Source organism: Glandiceps talaboti, chromosome 4 (genome assembly GCF_964340395.1).
Source record: "Glandiceps talaboti chromosome 4, keGlaTala1.1, whole genome shotgun sequence".
NCBI lineage: Eukaryota > Metazoa > Hemichordata > Enteropneusta > Spengelidae > Glandiceps > Glandiceps talaboti.
This window is the reverse complement of record NC_135552.1, coordinates 18,768,932-18,792,996: the sequence shown is the minus strand read 5'-3', so window position 1 is coordinate 18,792,996 and position 24,065 is coordinate 18,768,932. Positions and strand designations below refer to the sequence as shown.

The window sequence follows — 24,065 nt, the reverse complement described above, 5'->3', positions numbered from 1 at the left end:
CTATCTAGTCCCACCTTATGACCTTATGGGGGTGAATGCCCGGCCACGCCATAATGATCGTCATGACTACATTATATGCGTGATTTAAGTACATGACCTGGGTCAACTTGAGAGATAAAAACTAACCCAACGTTATGGCCATCACGTAAAAAGCATAGCGCTTTACAATTTTAACATGTATTGAGCTACTAAATCGGATCATCACATAAAAATCGAAATGATCAAAACAAGGAAGGATATGTATATAATGTTCTCAAAATAGCAGATGATGCGTCTAACCATATAAGGAATAGTGGGCGTCCAAATGTAAATATTACTATGCAAATAACACAATAGTGGTCTCTAATTGGTCAGTTCACACAGGCTTTCATCAGTTCATCGTGATCCAAACGTCCTCATATCACATGCATTTATACGAATCACACGGTTACAAGTAAAGTATGTTTTCGCTCGACTTGGAGTAAAGGAAACAGATAAACGTTCGGAAACCTATCTACAGTGATTTTAAGAACAAACATGAACATCGCACACCGACGATCTTTGGTTGTGGACCGCACAGCCTGCAAAATCGTTCTCGTTGGGGACTCGCGATGTGGAAAGAGCGCACTGCTGAATGTGCTCGTCAAGGAATATTTTCCAGAGGTAATTTAATTTATTTCATATGTTGTTTTGATCTTCCGTCCTTCTTTTTTTCATTTGTATTTAGTAATTTGTTGTATAGTATGCAACTGCACACTATATTTGTTTAATGCTGTCTGTGAGGAGCGTATGAAGTGTACGCGTTTTCCAGTGTGAAGGCGAGTGCTGTATAGAACATAACATGTTTACCGTGTCTAGTCGAGAGTTCATATGTAGCTATTTTACATCAGAAAGGGAACGCTCGGTGTACAATCTTAACTGTCGATGTGCTTTTGTACAAAAGTTCATCCTGTATTCTTGCATTGAATTTTGCAAAGCGGCAGTTGCAATACTAATATACAGTATATTTCAATTATTTGTAAACTGACTATCATTTTCATCACCAATGATTTTAGAACTTCAGAAAAGGAGATGTGTATATAGTGTCGAAGCACTAGTTGGTGTGTTTTCATCACCGATGGGTTTGGGTGATTATACATTTACTTTTATTTGTGTATTGCCTTTGTAGGTATATAGTCCCACCATCTTTGATAACTACAGTATGTCTCTTGAAGTTGAAAAATATCGAATCCATATCGGACTTTGGGACACCTCAGGTAAGTTCATCTATGAGTCAGTAGATCCGGTGTTGTAACACACACATTTGTCGTACGTCGTGTATCTCTTTTCATGGTTTTTTGACAGAAACATTGAACAAAGGCTCTCGGCTGTGACTGTAAACGAAATAGATGACGCACCAACGGGAGAATAATTTGACAAAAGTACTATTGAGATACAGACGAGGCTGACATCTCCGGTCATCCCACGGCTAAATCAATAAATTAAAACAATAGACAATCAATCAATCGTCTCCGTAGAGACGCTTGGTGAATTGTTCAAATATGTTATGACGATAGAGACAGACTAGACGCAAGAAAGTAAGTTATGTAACCTGAAAAATGGAAACGCGAAAAGGAAAAAAAAATGAGACCATTATTGAAACAATTGACTTCAAATGTTATCTCATGGCTTCACGAGTTCCTGTAGTAGAGTTTAGTTTTATTTGTAGTTTAATTACTTTGTACTTGTGATGTATAATCCGCCATAGAAAAAAAAGCCTTAGTGTCCTAAAGTTTGCAAACTAGTATTCTCTTTTTTAGATCATTGAGATAGGGTGACTGTCTTCTGACTTCTTTTTCAATGTTAAATTTGTCTTTTAGGTAAAGAGTTTTGTAATCCCAAGTTGTAGAATTTTCTCTTTCTCCATAGTTAGGATGTACATAGATGGTATTCAACTTGTACCTTTGTTTCATCCAGTTATATTTCATTAAGTTTTCATCGCAATACAGTCTATATAAGTTTCACTTTTTTTCTGGAGGATATCCTTCAGAAAATATATCCTCCAGAAAAACAAGTGAGATTTCTACATATGGCAATAACATGTTGCTGGAGCTGTCAGAAACTTCAATGAGAGACTCAGATGTTGCCAAGTACTCGGTGATAGGGTATCACTACCAGATCATTGGGTTGGGTATTTTAAGTGTCAGTAACCATGGCGATAGGACTGTGTCTATACTGCACTAACCATGCATTGAGGTAAACATTTCAACCTCCATACTAGCAAAACAGTGGACTATATCTACAACACAACAGAAGTCCTACTGTAGCACATGTAGCTAGCTAGCATTGGCAATCTATCGACCCCTCTGAGCAGAAATCCTCCCCTTGACCTTGGCAATGCAGCTGTCATTTCCATCAATGATTTATCGGAATGTTTTTTTCCGCTCTGGAGTGTATTTTGGAAATATGGCTATTGTAGTTTAATTGAATGAGTCCCCAGACAGCTATTGAACCTTTACTTGTAAGAGATCAATTCTAAAAAAAAAGTAATGCAAGACTAGTCAATGAAACCTTGTTTAGACATGAATGATTAAAGTGAATTCAAACTAGACATCTGTACAGACATTCACCCTGTCACAACCTTGAACTTGCTTCTTTATTGTTAAAAGTTACTGGAGGTCAAAAATGTAAAAATGTAAAAAAGAAGAAGATAAACAATACCAGGGAGTATATGTGGTCACCCTACAGCAGCACACTACACCATATAGCAGCACACTAGACCACATAAACCCTATAGCAGTACACTAGACCACATAAACCCTATAGCAGTACACTAGATCACATAAACCCCACAGCAGTACACTAGATCACATAAACCCATTAGCAGCACACTAGACCACATAAACCCTATAGCAGTACACTAGACCACATAAACCCTATAGCAGTACACTAGATCACATAAACCCCACAGCAGTACACTAGATCACATAAACCCATTAGCAGCACACTAGATCACATAAACCCATTAGCAGTACACTAGATCACATAAACCCTACAGCAGCACACTATACCATATAAACCCATTAGCAGCACACTAGATCACATAAACCCATTAGCAGCTAGTCTAGTTCCCCTACAGTATCATTACGATTTATAGTTATACCTTCACAGAAACCACAGTTGACATCCAGACTAATTAGCAGCACACTAAGACCATATAAACACACTCTAGACCACATAAACCCTATAGCAGGACACAGGATTACACAAACCCTATAGCAGCACTCTGCTATACTAGAGTGGACTATGTGCCGGATATTGTACGCCCAAAGTACACAGTTAGTCAGACACACAAACCATGCAGCTGTATGTCAGAGATTGCTTACATGTAAAGAGTAGCTACTGCAAACTATGAAAAATTATATGTTAGATCTACACCCAGTCAGAGACTGCAGTGGCAAAGTGGATGTAACTTGAGACTATGATTTGTTGAGTTAGATTTCACTGCTGGTTTTCCAAATATTTGGTTTACCACCATTTGGTAAATCTGGCATGTATAAATCAAGGCATGCAGAGTCAGGAATGGCTGCCAAGAAAATAACAGTGGATACAATCACCTTATTTATAACAGATATTAGATAAATTGTTACAATGTACATACATTGTAACAATGTAGTCAGGTGTGATGTCCATATCTGATGGTTTCTATTTTTGATTTTTAGGAATATTTCAATCATCAGGTCAAGGTCTGCTTTTCACAATTAGACATCCTTGGTGAACTTTATATGTGTATCTTTAATGTGTGCACAGAATAAACAGATATATGAGTTATTATCTTGTTTTGACTTGGAAAAAAAACAGTTGGGTTTGTGTGCATGTATACAGTATGGCTAGTGCCAATATCTTGTCTGATGCAGCAGTACGGTGATTTACATGTGAACTGCCAGTCACCCTTCTCACAGTCTGTACATGTAGACTAAAGTGTTGTCTAGTTCCTGTTGTTCCGTGAGAGACAATTATACCAACTTGGTTTATTTTATGGTTGGTTTTGCACCATTACACTGCTAAAAGGGTTAAACCTAGCAGTGTGTTAAAAGCTATGATACTGCCATGGTGTGACCAATGACTTCACTTTTCTCCATTGTTTGTCGTTTGACATGCAGTTGAAGGGTTTCACTCACAGTCTGCTCAATACATGTGAAATTAAAGATATAAATGTATGTTTGAACACTGCCTGACATTCTTTGACAAGACTTTGTCAAAAACATTGGCGGAACGATTTTCACACCAATCAACCTGCCATTCAAGACATAACAGTTCCCTGTGGAAGATATGTGGGAAACTTTTGTACATATAGAGCTTGCACATTCCGCAATAGCGGGAATCGGTGGTGTGTTAATCAGTGTGGACTTCACAGCAGAACTTTCATTACCAGGTTTTTTTTAGACTTATTGTATATGAATTATAATAGATGGCTTAGGGGCAGAAAGTATTAGTAACAGGGCCAAGGCTAATTGGCTATTTGATGAATTTTGTTTGCCACAGCCAAACGTGGTCAAGGGGAAATACAATGATTTCATGCTACATGTCTTTTCAACGACTCTTTCTTTTCACTGGGATTTTACATTGGTTTCCACTATTGTCTGAGTTAAGCATCTTAGTGGGTTTTGTGTAGATACAATCAGGGGAGGAATTGTTCACCTAGGATGTCCCCTCGCAAGATTTGAATTGAAAAACAGGTTATCACCCTGTGACCTGTGAGAAGATAGATAGAGGTGTAGATGCTATAGTGGCGTATGAGTTCACTCATGTCGGCTATCGGTAACTGTGAAGGTTTAGGACTAGAAATGAAAATTTAAACTCAAATCAAGGATACATACTACTAATAGTTTATTTCCATTGAATGAAAGGAAATCAGGAGAAATTTGTTAGGGAAAGTTTTTTTTTAAACTAAAAAAATGATAAGTGAACTGAAAGCGAAATATTGTGCAACGTAATGAATTTAGTTTTGGTTCTAATGTGATTTCACTGTACATGTTTGTTTCACTATTAGCTTCAAAGCAGAATTTGATTTGAACAAAAAACAATGACGAAGTGTGAAAGGGAGAAGCTGGTTACAATACTGGTATACCAAGGACATGGGTCTGTGAGTCAGCCTAGTACTTGTGTAATGTGTAATTATAGTGAAAGTGGACTGGTGATTGATATAGTGAGTGACCTGAAACAATGGCAAGAGGTGATCACACCCAGTTTGTGACTAAAGGCAGACATCTATAGTAGAATGCATCACTTTCACACATTGTGAATAGTGGAAATGTTACCATTGTTTGAAAATTCAGAGTTTGTCAAGTACTTTACTGGTACTTCAGACATGGTCTTCACTTGATATGGTGTATACACACACAATTCTAAACTTCTACAGTGTATGTATTGCTGTAATTCAAACTGGTCATACTCTTGTTGACTATACTTGACTTATTGTTCAGTCAGACACCAAAATATCAGCTTTTTAAAGAAATTAAGTTCTTTATTGGCAGAAGTTTACACTTTGTCCATAAAACTCATCAAATCTTTCAACATTTGAATATTCCCTAAGTTTGCACTTAAAGTTATATATGGACCTGATTCAATTTGTAACTAATATATTATGCTGTTTAGCCAAACTTGAGGATAAGAACAAGTTCTCCCACTTTTCTCTTTCAACATGTTCTTTACAAAAAACTAGATATTTTGTCTGCAGAACTCTAAGTGAACTGAATTGCATTGAGCTTTGAAAAAAAAAGAATATTTTGTGCCACTTTTTGACATAAATGATGGTAGTGTGACTATGACTGGTCAGTACTTCTGATTGTAATACAACCCCTGGTTTGATATTTTTACTTGTAGTCTGCCAGTAAAAGTTGTACAAAAGTAACTAGTGTTTTTTTCTAATGTTTTGTAACCCCAGGAACAGAGAATCTGGTAAAATTAGCATAGATTTCCATTTCCTGTACACAACATTTTTGTTGTAGAACCCTAGTAAAACACACGACATGCCTGCATCGAGTTTTAAACATGCATAGTAATACAGTAGTGATGTTTAGTGTACATGCTATAATCTTCATATCTTGCGTAAAATCTAAAAATGAAAATTGCCACATCTGTAGTGGGATGTGAAAGTACAAGTTATGAAACTACTTGATTACCATTTGAATATCATGGTAACAGTAGAAATGCTAACAATAAGCCTTACAGCAAGGCCATTCAGACCCAGGGAATACATTACAGCAAATATGTTCATAGTTGTGCTAATTTCGGCCGTGAGAAACCAGCATTACACAAACACACTTATCGTAAACAGGTTACTAGATGGGCCAACTTTCCATTCAGTTTTTTGACACTCTAATTACTGGGCCAACTTTCTGACCATAAAAAACGAGGAACTGGCAATAAAACTTGACAAAGATGCTGGCAATTTAATTGTAAATTTGTTGATTAAAAAGGATGTTGGTCTTCTTGTTTCTTTACAATCTCATAGGGTAGATTTTGTGTCTTGTGAATAGACTTAAAGTGTTAACAATGCATAGAAACCAAACACCACATAATGGTGTCTGCTAATAGCTATGTTAATTTGATGAAGAGTTAATGTCTCTGCAGGATAACTCAGCAGGAATCTTAACAAACATTCTCGTAAAAAGTTACAATCCTTCTACAAAAGAGCCACAGATGCTTCACTCACACACACCTAAGACATTCACAAAAACACTTGCTATTAAAATGCTCCAAAATGACAAAACGCTCCAAAGCTGTAAACTTTTCTTTTAACAGATGTGCATGTTACAAACTATAAAGTGTACAACTCGGCCTCACGTATACAAACACATTTTGCCAACTTGAACAGATGTGATAATTTGGTGGGAAAAATCCCAAAAGTTAATCTTTTTTTTTTACCAGCTTGTTAATAAGATATGTTCACTCATAGAGGATGCCTGAAACAAAAAACTGTTTACTGCAATTAAATAAAACATTGCTAATAGCTTAGCTGATTTAATGGTGAGTCATCTCAGCATGAACGATGACAATGTCTGAAATAGTCAACACCTTAATAGATGTACTAACAATCTAATGATATACAGTTACTGAGTAATGTTCTACTAACATGTACGTGCTAATTAATTTACGAATTTGATGAGCCAACAAAAGTGAACATTAAAAAGACAGATTACACCCTGGTTGTACTTACATCCACCCAAGTTGATTGACACTGCCACTGACCTATCAATAACCAGTAAAACAAAATGATCCTGTATGTCAACACAATATTATGCCAAGGGTGGGTTATACTTCCATGTGCCAAGCAATGGCAAACCACAATTGTTAAATGTCTGGGTATTAAGAAATTCAACGTGAACACAGCTCTGAAATTTCAAATTTAGTGACACCAAGTTACCCCCCAAAAAGGTCCTGTTTCGAGTGTTCTATTAGCTAGTTGAGAACTGTCTGTGACGTGTAGTGATCGAGTGTGTGTCATTTTTAGTACGTAAACACGTTTTATTTGAACTGTATGATGAAGTAGAGCAACGCATTAAATTTGTTGGAGAGTAGAAGCTAGAACAAAGACTGTCTTTGTATCATTACATTAATACAAGCAATCGTCCACACCTGTGTCCTCAGCAACCACTCAGCTAGTCATTTATTTATCACTTATTTTTTGGCATGATCAGATAAAACACATAGAGATGTCGTTCATCTGACAAAAATAACGTTACCTAGATTATCGGTACCTAGCCAACCATGTCTTGTTTTGTGCAGGAGGTATCGTTCATATCAGTTCGAAAGATTATACGAAAGATTGTTTTATACTTAAAAGTGAAGTTTTATTCAATAATGGTGTAAAGCCAATGATTCTTTGACTGTACAGATGTCAGGATTGTATTTTGCCAAACTAAACCACAGGATAGTTTTCAATTCTCCCAACCATTTGCTAGTAATTGTTCTATGCTATGGAACAATAAATGTTCAATTCTCCTAACCCTTCTGGGTGACTGCTGCAGTTAAAAGTGTCTTTCCTGTACAATAACACATCACTTTTGTGTAGTGTGTGAACAATGACGCACAATACTTATATTTGAATATTTCATTTTGAAACTCACTCAGAAGTGTGCATGATTGTCATGTGTTGCCATAGCAATGAATTGTCATTGAGAAAGTGTCTTTGTGTAAGAACAGCACAGAGAGGGTCATTGTAGATTTTCTGTATTGGTCCATTCATGTATGTTTTGAGTCACTACCTTGTTGTTGTCGCAGTTCTGAATAGACACGTCATGGTTTATTATATTTGATACCACTCCTGACTATTTCGCCAGAACACTGTACTACGCTGATTGCACGAATACGTGCCCCTTGACGACTACTCATATTCTGAAAAATACAAATTGGTATGTAAAATACAGAGAATGGGAAATGTAGATAAAACAGCGAAGTTCTGTTTTTTTTTTTGTTGAAAATAGACTCCTTTGATGTAAAATAGTCCACTAAATGATGAATCAGCGGCTGTCAATTCATATTACAACTAGTTGATGCAGTGCTCAAATTATAAATAAAGTTATTTCAGCTTACACCAAAATAGTCATTATATTAAATATGTATATAGGTTGGTAGGTACCTGGATTGTGGTGTGCAAACGCTTGATGCAGACAGACAGTATTTTGTATAATTTTATCATTTATCATATGGTATTTAGTATCACAGAAATATAATCTGTGTATAGTCATAATTTAATGTAATGATATCAGAACTTTGTGTGGTGTTTTCTCTGCTCAGTATTATTTGCAGTGAATTGCATGTTTTTCCCTTGAAAATGAACTGTTACAGTTCTGTACAATATATGTCGAGTTATACAACATCATGTATAAATGTCCTTGTGCAGGTAGTGACAGATTGCTGTATTCATAAAACTGATTTAAATATTCAAACGGAAACAAACACATCGCTACATGTATCACTGTATAGCAAAAGCTACAGCCAACTATTGTATCTTTCAAGTATTGAAAATAGTAATTATGAAATTGACGAGGACTGACAAACCCAGTGTGTTGATTTCTGTGACTGTGTGTGTAATTCCTGGACCACGGTACATGACATTAATTGGCTAAATGTGTTTTTGCAGAGTTTAAAGTACATGTATTTTACAGATTTGTTGCTGTTTCACATTTCATTAAGATAAACGAGTCATAGAAAAAACAATATTACTTGGTAAATGAATTCATATTAAGAGTTATAATTCTAGATTACAGTGCTTCAAGAAAGTCATGAAAAATGTGGTTTAAATCCATGGTTTTAAATCCAGGCTCTCACAGTAGTGTTATGTTATCAGTTAAACCGTGAGGATTATATATAGGATTAATTTTGTGTCTAATACCAACTTTTTTTATAAGCTCTGCAAAATAATTTTTTTTTTCACACCTGAATTTTAATCCGAAACACATCTGACTTCATTTATATGTACATTGAGTGGTAGTTTGTCAGGTCGTTTAATTACATGTGTATACCAATTTTTGAATAGTAGAGCTAACAAAATTGAACAGATCAGCAAAAGAACATTTTTCATTTCATTTGTATTCATATGATCTCATTAGTATTCATATAATCTCATTAGTATTCATATGATCTCATTAGTATTCATATTGCATGTTCTTTTATATCTTTGGTAGGTTGTGATCAGTATGATACAGTGAGACCATTGGCATATATGGAGTGTGACTGCGCTATCATATGTTATGAAATCAGCCAACCAGAATCATTGGACAATGTCCTGACAAAGGTGAGTTGTAACATTGTAACAAAATGATTGATTGATTTCACCTCCGGGGTTGTTTGTAAATGGAGATAAGTGATGTCACTGAATTTATTTGGTCAAGTCTTACTAATTATAACAGATTGAAATAGATTGTTTTCTTGATTACAACAACTAGATCTCAACTTGTAGACTCATCTATAGTTTTCATGAAAATGACAAGTTGACAAAGATTTAGGGAATTCATTGAATTTTAAAAGGAAGGATGCTGTAGAAAGGAAGGACTACAATGATTTGTCATTGACAATTCTTTAAAAAGAAGGAGAAAATCAATAATTTTCAAGGTTGGAAAACATTGGTGATTAATTATGTCATAGATTTCTGAAATCTGTGGAATTACGCAAAGGCTGTACCTAGCAAGGTTACTGGGTTTACTCAGTAATACCAGGATGCTGAGTGTCGATCATTGTTAAAAATCTTAAAAGACTTCAAAGAAAAAATCCTGACTCAAGGCAGTGGGGATGAATTTTATCCTCGTGTTCACACTTTTCTATGTAAATATCACAACCTTGATGAAATGGTACACACAGCATGGAAATGTACACAAAAAGTCACAACTGATATGATGGAGCATAGAGGCGTGTAGTCATTTCTTTTCCTTCCTGTTTTGATTTACCAGGAATGTGGAAATTTGTCAAATATGTGACAACTTTTGTGTACAGTTTAAAAGTTTACTAACGAGTCCTAATTGTTGTCAGAAATTCCCAACATACCCCGATATGATGAGTCTATTGGAGATGTAAGATATGTCATAGAAAGATTAGATCAGAAGGTGAAACATGTCTGTAATCCCTTATTGATGGTGTTGGGTGATCTAGCTGGGATTATCTTAATCCCTATTGTAAGACTAATTAGGAGATTTAGTAACATAAGGTAATTGATCTGTGAAAGAGTTGAAAGGTATATACAGTTTATTCACTGAGAATCAAGTTACTTCGTTCTGAGTTTGACAATCTGCAGACCTATAGTCTGTTGTTTATACGCTTTGATGCCAATACTCTAACCGTATACTGACTCCAAACTTAATAACTCGGCTATTTCTGATTTCTTTATAACTAGTCCACCAAAGCAAGTTGCCATGAACAAAGAAACTTGGTTAGAAATCACACCCCTGTATTCTGTTGCTTTGGAATTATTGGAATTTGAAAAATTGTTCTATGATAATATTCACATGTTTAATCTTTGGGAAGTCCATTTCCTAAACTTCATTTACTTTTAAGAGATAATAAACTTGAAATTTAGTATCATTGCAGTGTGCCTGAGACTTCACTACAAGTAGCTGTGAACAGTAGACCTACTATGTTTACACCTGATTTAGATAAACAATGTGTCAACAGTAGTTTTATGTTTACAAGCTGATATGTAAACAATGTCTGTTTAATTTCAACAAGTTGATAATGGATTGCTAATTAGAATATAAACATTGTTACTTTGTGTGTACTATGTTATCTGTGAAGTAAACAGGGAGGGTGGATTTATATTAGCTTTAGTGGCAACAATGTAACACTATTGTGATAATTAATGAAAACAATGATACAATGTAGCCAAAATACTGAATTAATAACATTGGTTATTTTTTAACCAAATTATTTCTCAAAACTCATGAACATGTTTGTGTATTTTGCATGCAAGTACTGTAAGTTGTAAATTTTTAATGGGTTTTTATAAAATGATAAAAATATTAAAGACGTCCTTAAAGTGGCCACATTGATGACAAATTGGGATTTATTTTGGATTTTTTCCACAAAATAACTCTACTTTGTCATTCCTTCTTGAAAAAAAAGTGAGATAACATATATCAAGTCCATGTTTGTAACTCAATAAATTGCAAAAAATGAAAAATGTGTTTGTTATTGTACATACAACAACAAACTTTTCAGACAAATTTTTTTTTTTTTTTTTGCAATTTATTGACTTCGTATATGTTGTTTGACATTGTTTTTCAGGTAGGAAAACACAGTTAATTTATGAATAAAAAATCCAAAATAAATAGCAATTTGTCGTCCATATGGCCACTTTAAGTTCTGATGACAAAAAAAATGATGTTTTTGTTCTGGGGGTCAGTGTCCACTGGGTTAAGTTACAGAATACATTGACTACTAAAAACATTGAAATCATTGTATATTATTTATTTACATGACCTGTAATAACCTAATAATGACAGGAAACAAAAAAACCCGGAGTTATTGACCTGGTAAAATCTATATGATAACAGGTTGTCATTTGTTATATTTGTGACCGGAAGGTAAAAAAAAAATCTATTGGTATGTCAACAATATACAATGTAAATCTAGTCAGGTATACTGGTAGGACAGGATATATGTCAACTATAAAGAATACCCAGGTATCCTGTTGATAAATAAGGGAAGTCACATCAATGGCGGATGAATAACCTTTCAAAATTAGAGATGACATTATTGAAATCGTGCCAATAGAAAAAACGTCAGTCCCTAGATCTGTTGTGTACAGTCGGTCGTGGAATGTTGAACTTTGCAAGTTTTGTAGATGTTCCAACAAAATTCATGAAAACTATGGAAACACCTTGTTGAGAATTGAACCCAAAGTGAACATTAAGATCTACACAATGCAATATTGATTGTAAAATTGTCCTATAATACCTACACAATATGTATTGAACAAAAGCTTTGACTCTACATTGTGCTGTGCTATACTGTGTATTAAGATTGAATGAAAAAATTCCCGGACAAAGGTTTTCAAAACACAGCTTTGTAGACGGAGACCGGATTGAATGACTTCATTGACGTGGATGTACATAATCTTGGGTGTGGTGGTGGTGTGTTTGATAATTAGCCAGACTTTTAATGTAGTGCAGGTGAAATGACTCACATACGTATTACACACTATGTAATCATATGAGGTATTTCACAAAGTATACCTGTAGATGATGATTTTGAAGAATAAGCTAAGACTCTTACACTAAGTCAGCTTTGAATACGTTTACACAGGAATTAGCAGACAGAAAAGAAGGAGAAATCTACTTGAGAACAGTTTAATGCTATTTTGTGATTTTTATTCAAGTCATAGAAATGGCCATGTTGTAAGTTTACCAATGTCTTAGACTGATTAGGCAAAGTTTTGTTAGCATTTAAAAAAATAATACCAGGAAAAAAAAAAACCCCACACACAAAAGAAAGTATTTCATTCACAATGTTCATCACATTTCAAATTTACTATAGCAACAATATTTCAGTCCTGTTTGCCGTGGTCAAATTTAAAAAATTCAACCGATAGGTAAAAATTAGTTTTCAACCGTTCGCAATGGTACATAACTGAAGACTGTACTTGTAGAACTCTCACAGCATTTCTTCTTAATACTCAACCTTTGGTCGACACCAATGACAGTACTTTTATCATTTCTGTCACTTGGCTAGTAACTTTTCTTGAATTACATAAGTGTGTGCTATAAGTGTACTTTCATTTCTATAAGAATTACTAAGTGTACAATAACAGCTTTTGATGTCGTTGCTGTAGGGGTAGGCTTTGCCCGCCATTTGAAGTACTTAATAGTGAAAAATGTCTAGTTAGCTCTCCAACAATGCTGTATAATTCCTTAATAAGCCAGTAATGCTGTGTTTATCCTAATACATTGTATATATCTGGAATGTATGGAGTGACATTCCATTGCCAAAGGTGTACTCTATACAGACTATAGTACATATCTGGAATGTACGGAGTGACATTCCATTGCTAAAGGTGTACTGTACCAGCATCAACCTTGCAGACAAGACGCAAACATTTCTAAAATGATGTACTACAAATTTTAAGTTTTCATACCCTCTTGATCTCAACTCGTGAAAAAAAAGTTATCAGAAAAACAGAAGTCCTTATGTCTCGAAAAACTGAAGTCTGTATGTTTTGAAAATCTTATGAAGATACAAATCAGCCTAGTTGACTTTTTAGTGACTTTAATCAGCAATTTTTATTTCATTATAAAACATCACATTAGGATGTTGTACCCTCACAGTATGATTTTATCTATAAAGTACACAGATTGTAGATTTAAATAGGGCTAGTAATAGAATTTGTGGGTATGGAAAGTAATTTTTGATGTACATTTATTTTAATCTCAACAGTGTTATCTTAGTTCAACAATTTATTGAGCACAGAATGTATTGGGTGTAACTTATTTGAAGGGTGGGCTTGTATTTCCACAGCAACTATTTCCTGATTATTTGTGTTGTATATATATGTAATACCAGGGTTGAAATTATAACAGTAGTCCCATGCCCACAGACTACCAAATTCATGTCATGGGACTACCGTAATTTCTGATGGTAGCCCACTCAGGCTACCACTGATTATGTGATGAGGATTGACGATTTATGGACATGAAAGTATTTAAATAACACATATTCCAAAAAAGGAAATCTGTTTTCAGTTCGGGACTACAGGTCACAGTCCTTGGGCTACCAATTTCTGAAATCAGTCTACCAGGACTACCAAAGAAAAAAGTTAATTTCAAGCCCTGAATACTAATTATTAATATATTTATATTTGATTTTTAATCACAGTGGTATCCAGAAGTGAGAAACTACAGTTCTGCTGGTATCCCTGTCATTCTTGTTGGCTGTAAATCTGATCTACGTAACGACATACACGTCATCACAGAACTTGCCAAGAAAAGACAAATATCACTCACCCATGACAGAGTAAGTATCGGTGATTTCTATTTAAGGGACTGAACACCTTGTTTTGTCTGTTTTAAAAAGGACAGATCACCCATCGTGTCATTAGCCTAGAGGTTTGACTATCTGACTCGACATTCTGTCTCGAATGACATTGTCATGCTAGATAGCCTGCAGTCTCTGGGCACCCATATGTCATAGGTTTTATACTCATTAGTTTTTGAGAAGGCGAAGTTAAATGGTTTGGTGTTAGGAATATTTTTGTTGGAAAGTTTTTGGTAGTGATATTTTAATAAGGAAGGCTGGTACAGAAAAAAATATTTTGAAATTGATAGGTTTTGAGCGTTAAGTAATCATGGAACACCAAATGCAATCTTGTCTATATTCCTGTAAGATATTTTACAATGTCAATAGTCTGTGAACCATTGTAGTCTTAAAAAGTGAATGGCTTTTCTCAACGGTGTTATCACTTAAGCCAGTTTTCAACATTCCATAAACAAACGTGAGAAAATCATTAAATGGAAAAAAACTGCATTGCCATCACTGGAGAGTTGATGAATAGACTGTGAGAATTAGTTGAAAGTCACGACAGCTCTACAGTTTGCCAGTGATAAGAGACAAACAGTAGACAGATTGTAATCGTCATGGATACCATCTGAGTTGAATACTATCACGACTCTCAAATGTCAAAGGTGTTTCAAGTTTACTTAATGCTAACAAATGCTTGTAACGGGATCAGTGTAGCATGTATACTGTTTGGTATGGAGGAATTGTAAATGGTCATCATCGGAGTCAGAGTTATGTTACAGGCATACTGTAGTCTTTTATAGGCACTTCAAGTAGCTTTCTGTCTACGTTTTTCTGTAAGGAATTTGTTTATTAGCAGCCACGTATACACCAGTGGTTTCAGACTGCGATTTCCTATTAGGAGTATATTGACGTCAGATACACAGCCATATTGTTATCATATAGTTTGATGTCTTGTCATACACAAATTTCAAAATGGTGGTACTTATCTATTCAGGTTTGGTAACTGATATCGGAAGTTGATAAAATCTCGTAAAACCTTTATGGCTGTAAATATGACATTATATCATATTTTGGAGTCACTTTTTAGCTCCGCTGTCAGCGAAAGCTGAAAGCGTAGCTTTAGGTATAGGTGGGTATTGAGGTATAGAGAGTAGAGTGAATCATAGGTGTCCGTCAAACTTTTATATTTTTACTATCTACTCCGGAAGTGACAGTCGGAATTCTTCGATATTTGGTGTGCATGTTCCCTGGGGGGAGGCTATTCAGATTTGTTCATGCCAAGTTGATCTGTGCCATTTTCAATTTTTTATGATTTTTTTTCATAAAATGTCATTTTCATCAACTCCTTGAAAACCTCTTATTAGATTGCTTTGATATCTGGCGTGTTGATGCGCAGGGGGTAGCTTACTCAGATTTGTTAATTTCAAGTCAGCACATCCTCATTTTTATTTTTTATGATTTTTTTTTTGTAATTTGAAAAAAAAATGAATATGTTAATGAGCATAATGACCGACGCCATATTGGAAATCAGTCGACGAGACTTTAAGTAAACTGCCACTTTTCAAAAGACACTATTGACGTCAAACAAGCAATGTAATATGTGCTATAGTCATAATTCTACGCATTGGGCGCCCAAATGACAAGCGTTTGTTCGAAACAGGGTTGTAAACTTCAAATCAGTCCGCAACATCCTCATTTGCATACTCTATCCTGATTCGACCAGAAGCTGAAGGTGACCTCATTTGACCGAGCGATTTTCCACAGCAAGCATCTTGAGTATCAACACAGGACGTTCTTGGTACTCACTAAAATCACACTTCAGACCCACTATAAAAGTGTGATGTTTTCAGATAACATGTAACTTGTGGTTAATTCTATATTGTCGTGCAATTTGGAATGACAGTGAACCAGAATTCAGACAACTTGCGTAAGGAAGGGCATGCCAGACATGCGGTTGAAGTTATGGCCGACAGTTCACATGTAAAGTTAAACGACATGAACGTGTCTTGCCTTTCCAAAATGCAAATATTTGGCAAGTAAAAATAATTAAAATAATTACAACTTTAATTTGGCTTTAGACTTTGCATTATGTTTTGCGTATCTTTCCCCGTTTTACATGTAAATCCGAAAAGGTTCTCTCTCATCATGTCATCAGTGTCAGTGATCATACCGCGCGGGGCTGCTTTGAGTACGAGCGAAGTGAGGCATGTTGAGGTATTTTGTTGAGAATTATAAATATTGCGAAATGTCAAGTACAAGGTTTAAATACAATGGAATGATGAAAAAAATGGCAGAGTCTGCTGACAGGCGCCGGTCACAAGAAATACTGTGAATTAAAATATCAGACGATGTATGTATTAATCGCCGACAATCCACCCGTATGCATGAGGGACTAACCCGGAAGCAAGTCGTTGTCAGCCATACGTTACAGTGGTAACATCGTCCGAGAAATCGCTGCGTTCAGAGTGTCATTATTCACAGAATTGTTGTTTTCGAGTGAAAACCCGTCTTGAATTGTATAACTCTAACAAATGAAGACATGTCAAGTTATATTTTGAAAGTTGTATCGCTAGTTTGAGACGATTTTCTCACGTACTATAGTACTATCGAGGCTTACTTGGAAGTAGTAGGACCTTACTCCAGTTCATCGGGAAGTTTAGCCAGTCCGATAATTCTTTCTGGTTTAGTTTACAACACTTTTGATCAATCACGCAGATTTTGTTGTTGTGATGAAAAGAAATAAAAAAAAAGATCATTTCAACCACTTCGTTGTGTTTTCTTTGTGAAAGGTAACCGAACATGAACGAGTGTTACCACTGTAACGTATGGCTGAGAATGACTCTCTTCCGGGTACTTAACTTGAGATTGAATTGTCGCCGTACGGAAACTAAGATGGCGATTAATACATTTCTTCCCTATATATATCTACCACAACTAGTACAAGTTGAATGTTGTTGACTTTGTAAATTTGTTAGAAAATTGAAATTCAAATTGCCTCAAAATTATTTTAGATCCCTAGTTTATTTCATTCATCATTAAAATTTTCCAGGGTTACAGCTGTAAGACACTGGAATTATTTATAGCCAACCTCAAAATCCTCTTTTTTTCTTTTTCTTGTGTGCATTTCCCAGTCATTTTTTTCTGAGATTTTGTGCAATTTTTCATAACAGTAGATTTTTGTTATAAAATGGTGACTATGGTATAAAAGTACAATACATTACCAACTTCTGTGTAAAATGTGTTTTATAGTGAGACATCATATGAAACCACTAACCACTTTATTGCATCGCTAAAACAAAACTGCATAGTGAAGACCTGAACCACTTCTACATGTCACCAAAATAAAAAATTAAATTAAAAAAAAAAACAGCGGAGCTATTCTGACCGATAGGTCGCTTGTTGTGGATTACGACACTTGCTTATTAATTTGCATATTTTGAGTAGTAGACATTTACTGTGTTTAGTGTGAAACAAGAATTTTTGTAAAAATTGAGTGATCGTAGGGTCAGTCAACCGGTGTCCTATTTTCTGCTTTATGACTAAGTTTATTAACACTTTTTTGGAAAAACCATCAAATTCTACTGCTGTAGGCTAGCGGAAATAATTTTGACGTAGATAAACTTGAGTCTGTTCGCAGAAGCGTAAAGTGTTAACTGTTAAATAAGGTGAGGCAGTGTGTCGTGATATCAATGTCGTCATAGACCTGATATGCAAATGATTGGATTCAGTGGATGGCTTTCATTGCCAGACTGTGATGTCATCGCGTCACCCTCCATGCCACTGTTTATGTGATAGTTAGCCATATATAACGTCAACATGTACAACTTTCTAGAAATACATTGAATACTTGGAAATTCAGTATGAAACTTAGCAACTTTGTAATTGGAAACAAATGTCTATGATAAATTTTAATAAGTGATATAGCACAAAATAGGAAATTAAAAACGTTTTTTTTTTTTATGCCAGTATGTTTGAATCAGATGACCTTTTCCCAGGTGTCGTAGGTCATAGGTCACATCAATGTATGACAACGCTTCTTTGTTCTCTCTGAATATCAGTTGAGTTCTCAACTACCGAGACAAGATTAGAATCGTGATAAAGAGGGCATCGGGTGAATCATGCGATGGTTTTAAAGTGATGATGTGGGCGAACACAGTAAATCATAACACAAATGTTGTTGCATCAGAAAAATAAAGAACAAATTGTGACAAAAAAGTAGGAAAAGTGTAACTTGTGTACAGGTCTATAGTTATTGCCAAATTGTATTGTAATATGTTTATCATCCAAAATGCAGTTACCTTCAAAGACATAATTACATTTAAAAGTCTAACTTTGAAATTCAAATTTTGAACAAGATGTGAACATTTTATCGTGACACCTAGAGTTCTCACAATATTGGGAGTACTTAAAGACCTCTTTGGTAAATCGATGGACACGTCCTTACCACGTTTCTTTGTGTTTTTGTTTTCAGGGTATACAAGTTGCACAAAGGATTGGTGCTGCAGCATTTGTAGAGTGCTCCTCTAAGAACTCCAGGAGTAGTGTCAAAGAAGTATTTGAAATAGCAACTCTAGCATCACTGGGAAAACTGAGTCTCCACAAATCTCTGAAAGGACTGCCACACTCCAAAACTATCTCATTTAGGAGAAAGAAGAGTGAAGGAGATTTGTCACATCATAAAGTGAGAGTGAAGAGTACAGTACTACAGTCGTCTACAGACAGCAATAAACTCAATAAAAGTTGTGTAGTGATGTAGAGGACGCAAAGATAGTTTATGTACCAGATACCAGTATTTACATTTTACTTGTCAAAAAGAGTACAGTTCTAAGTTATAGCCATTTCTAGATACCAGCTGCCAAGAGTTACAGGGTCATGTGTCTGGACGTCTTTACACTGACAGTTACAAGGAAGTCAGTCGGTTGGCAAGTTTATCAAACTTTCTGCCAGATTAGCTAGACTACTAACATCATTACTGTAGCAAGAGAATCATTAAATTGCCACCTTGCTCTCAATTGTAAGGAATTAACCCCCCCCCCCCCCCCCCCCAACTCCTCTCCCCCATGCACACGTCTCTGTTTGTAAGGAAGTTGAAATCCGTCCCCTCACAATTGATAAATGTATATTAAGACAACACTGCCACTTTGGCTATAATTTCAACTAATAATTTGAAGAAAATATGTCGGCACTTGTGAGTTCTGTAATCAGACAGTAGTACTTGAACTAATTGCAGGTGAACTTGAGAGCTGTTGTCACATTTATTTTATACTAGTCTTTCTTTATATTACCCACCATGGTGAATGTCATCAGATTATTTAACATCTCCGAGGAGAACCAATTTGTAAAAAGTGACCCCCCCCCCCACCATAATTACTGAAGGCTCCCCCATTTTCTACAGTTAAAGCTAACAATCCTCAAAGAGTCCATCCTCCAAAATAAAAAAACAACTTTGCATTTGCATTTCGCAAGTGCAGCGGACTTGAAACTTCAGATCTCTATAGCAATAGCAAAAGAAAGATTTACTGACTGACTGACTAACTTCCTGTAAGTGTAAAGAGCAAGCCCACAAAATATAAAATGGTTTGGTTCACTTTGTTTACTTCATACAGAGTCGGTAAGTTAAATTGCAGTGAGGTCTTTTCAGTTTGTGTTTCAATTGAAAACTCTCGAAGATGTGGTCGGAAGTTGGACCACTGCAGCATTTATACATACATACAAGATCTTTTACTGTACGCAATCTCGTCAGTTATGTTGAAATAGTGTACGTACATGAAGGCCTCACTGCCTCAACTTTAGTTTCACATAGACAATGAACAAATACAATAGATTTCCTTTACCAATGGCTTTGAAAACATCTGGGACAAACTGGCAGCTGGTTGTGAATGGCTGTATAATGAATATAACCCTGAAAACTTAAAAAGCAGTATGAATGATATGTCTGGTGTGAGTGCATTGCATAACAGTGCAAGTGAGGGGATAAATTAAACACATTGTTATTTAGTACTCATAGTTCTAACATGGATGTATTGGGGAGACCTTAATACATCCATGGTTCTATTCTTGCAATGGCAAACTTCCAACTCATTTCTTATCAGTATGTGTAAGTTTTTAATTATTTGTTGTCACCAAAGTTTAAGTTTCATTTAATTTTTATTTTAATAGCTAAGTGCTGTTAGTATTAACACCGAGGGATTAATGATGATAAGAGTTCATTATGCCACACAAGATTTTAGAATTGTTGTCGTCTCATATGACTAGATGTTGTTGTTGTTGTTGTTTTATTTTTGAACTTGTCATCATCCAGTGATCAGCGTCCAAATTCTAGATAAGTTCACTAATCAATGTACATGAGATTTAGGGTATAAAAAGAGAAGTCTGAATAACTTACAAAATGGGCTTTGAGCTGACACACAGTGTAACTTAAAGGTGACTTGTCAACATTTCTGTCAGCATCTAGGAAATATGAACATGTGAATTCATTTACATGTTTTGATTTATTTGTGATATTGTGCTTTAGTGTACATACAGATAAATAGAAATAACTGCCGTGACTTTGTGTAATATAATAGTAGTGTTTTTGTTATAGAGTGTTGCAGTTTGTAGACTCAACCTGAGTTCAGTTGTACCAGGGTTTCCTACCAGTGTTTTGTTACTGTAAAATCTACTTGAGTTCCCCAGTCATTTTACCAGGGTTTCCTATCGGTGTTTTTTGTTACTGTAAGGGTGGTACATGTAGCTAAAATCTACTTGAGTTCCCCAGTCATTTTACCAGGATTTCCTACAGTGTTTTTCTTAAAGGGGATAAGTAGGTAAAATCTATGTAAGTTCCCCCGTCATTTTACCAGGGTTTCCTACCAGTGTCTTTGTTAAGGGGATACATATATAAAAACTGCCTAAGTTCCCCATGGTGTTATACCAGGGTGGGATTCCTCAGCAAAGCTATATGGTACAAAATGTGGAAAGCTATGCATAATTTATCACACACCTTTTCTTCCAGGGTTTCCTAACCTTAGCAAAACACTGAAAACAGAGAATGGTCAAATTTTACTTGTGTTTATTTCTAGTTCTTAGCAAGGATTCCCTGAATCCGACTAATGGTATTCATAAATTTCAACACTTTGCATGATAACAGTCTACATCCATTAAAGACTTATTTGTATGTTTTCTCTTTAATTTTGAACAGACCACAATTTATAGAAATATTTAATTGGCATGTTTGAATACAAACAGTTGGCACTAGGTATAACACAGCAATATTATAGATTAAATAAATTTATGAATTATATAAACATAGCAAATAATAACAAAGTTTTCATAGTTCAAAGTATTGATTTGGATTTAACAAATTTGAAAAAAAAAAATGATTTAAAAAGAACAAATATATTGAAATGTACAAGTTTGAATAAGTTACAGTACCATGAAGATTTTTTTTCCGTTTTTGGATGTCGATACGTCAGACATCCATATGATATGATAAGTATACAGAAGTGTAGTCAGTAGTGCTAGTATAACAACTTCGCACTACAAATGCTGGGATAGTTTCGAACCAACTGAAGTCTTCAAAATTTCAAGTTTGGTTTTGTCAAAAACAGACAATTTCTTTTTATGTATCCTTGTTCAGTTCTTATTTGTGTACTCATGTTTTTTATTGTGTATTCTTAACAAGGCAGGCTCCTTCAATCACTTAGTAATGACTTATACCTTGATTCACTTCAGTTACTATGGCAACATGACAGTCTAAGTCATCTGCTGGGACAGATATCTTCTCCTATAATCTTTTAAAAACAGAGATATGTTGTATATATTTTGATAGTTAGATAGAGAGAAACTTGTATTTTGAGCACAGAGCATTACCTTACTATGAAGAGAAGTAACTGTACGGTTGTGTTATGTTTGATTGATTGTTGCAATTGCTAGTAGGGTATTAAGTAAGTAAGTGGTACGATACGAATGATAGTATTTATACGTATAAATCCAGAACAACAGAATGTGGAGAAAGTGAACTTGTAAACTTTAACAGCTTTATGAATTATAAATAAAGACATTAAAATTTAAACAGAGTGTGTTTTATTTATGGTTGTGGGTCGTCTAACATTTAGGCAGAATGATAGTGGTGTGTGTGTGTGTGTGTGTGAGAGAGAGAGAGAGAGAGAGAGAGAGAGAGAGAGAGAGAGAGAGAGAGAGAGAGAGACTCTAACTGGAGTATCATTTTTCAGACAACCACAGTATGTTCACTGAAAATAGTTCAAATATCAATAAAAAGTTCATATACTAGATTATGTCATCAAGTCATTCAGTATCAGTTCAATTACGTTGAAGAACCAATTTCTGGCATATGATCAACGGAAGTCATTGATGTATTATTCATAAAAAGTTTATAAATTACACACGTTAATCAGTGGTTGATATTATCCATTAGCAGTACAGAAACAGGTCAAAATTGTGATCATCGTTGAGGGCGCTGATTTTGGAGTGCAGACCCAATAATCAATTTTATTATATCGTGTATGGCGCTACATGTACAAAAACCCACTTTTGCTCACAGGTACTGTTCACGGTGTTCGATGTGGTACTTTTTTGTACGTAACAAAACATTTTAAAAATAAAGTTCCAGTTAGTACAGCTTGGTGACGTCGAAGCGAGTGAGTCATACTCCATATATGTACATGTTGTTGTATCTTGGCTTGCCTACAATTCAGTCATGTGGGATTTTTGCTCTACCCATTCCCCTAGAGCAAAAATCCTACTTGTCTGCATTCTAGGCTATATTTTGGCACCAGCTGAGGTCATGAGTTATTTTTTACCCAGATGTATGCATTCAAGAACATCGTTACACATTTATCTTCTGGTAGTGTTAGAATAGTTGATGGTTAAAGGTTTTGTTAACATTATGTATGTATGTATGTATGTATGTATGTATGTATGTGTGTGTGTGTGTGTATGTATGTATGTATGTGTTGTATGTATGTATGTGTTGTATGTGTTGTATGTATGTATGTATGTATGTATGTATGTATGTGTGTCTGTGTATGTATGTACATACATGTACATTTTTTGTATGTATGTATGTATGTATGTATGTGTGTATGTATGTGCAGTGCCTTTGAAAATTGAAGATTAGAAAACGTGCTTTAGAAAATAAATAAAATTTAAAATTTAAACTTCAATTTGATAACTAGTGAATTATAGACGTATGTTCATCAAATGGAAAAAAGTTCATAAACTAGTTGGTCAGAATTACTTAATGTATATTAATGTTATCCCACCGCCACATACTTCAATATCACTAACTCAAAACTCTAACCCGGTAAGCTTATTTAGGCATAATACATCAACAGTTTGATGACATAGTCTTAGTCTAGTATATACATACATCCATCCATCCATCGGTAGGTATGTATGCATGCACACATACATATATACATACACACACACACACAACCACTCATACACGACACACACACACACACACACATCTTCACGACTGTCTAACAACCGATATCATTACCATGGTTTGTTTATATTTTTTTACATACACACATACATATTTTTTATCAAGGAATTCAAGGCACAACATACTATTTGTCCATTTCTCAGTG

At 35.1% G+C, this 24,065-nt stretch overlaps 1 protein-coding gene across 1 annotated transcript; it reads left to right on the top strand.

Moving 5' to 3' along the window:
• Positions 1 to 372: 372 nt before the first annotated feature.
• On the top strand, positions 373 to 22,522 carry LOC144433595 (uncharacterized). Its single transcript, XM_078121921.1, has 5 exons — positions 373 to 642; positions 1,148 to 1,235; positions 9,651 to 9,760; positions 14,326 to 14,463; positions 18,941 to 22,522. Exons 1-5 carry the CDS (start codon positions 517 to 519, stop codon positions 19,223 to 19,225), a joined length of 747 nt encoding a protein of 248 aa, XP_077978047.1. The 5' UTR covers positions 373 to 516; the 3' UTR covers positions 19,226 to 22,522.
• The last annotated feature ends 1,543 nt before the right edge of the window (positions 22,523 to 24,065 follow it).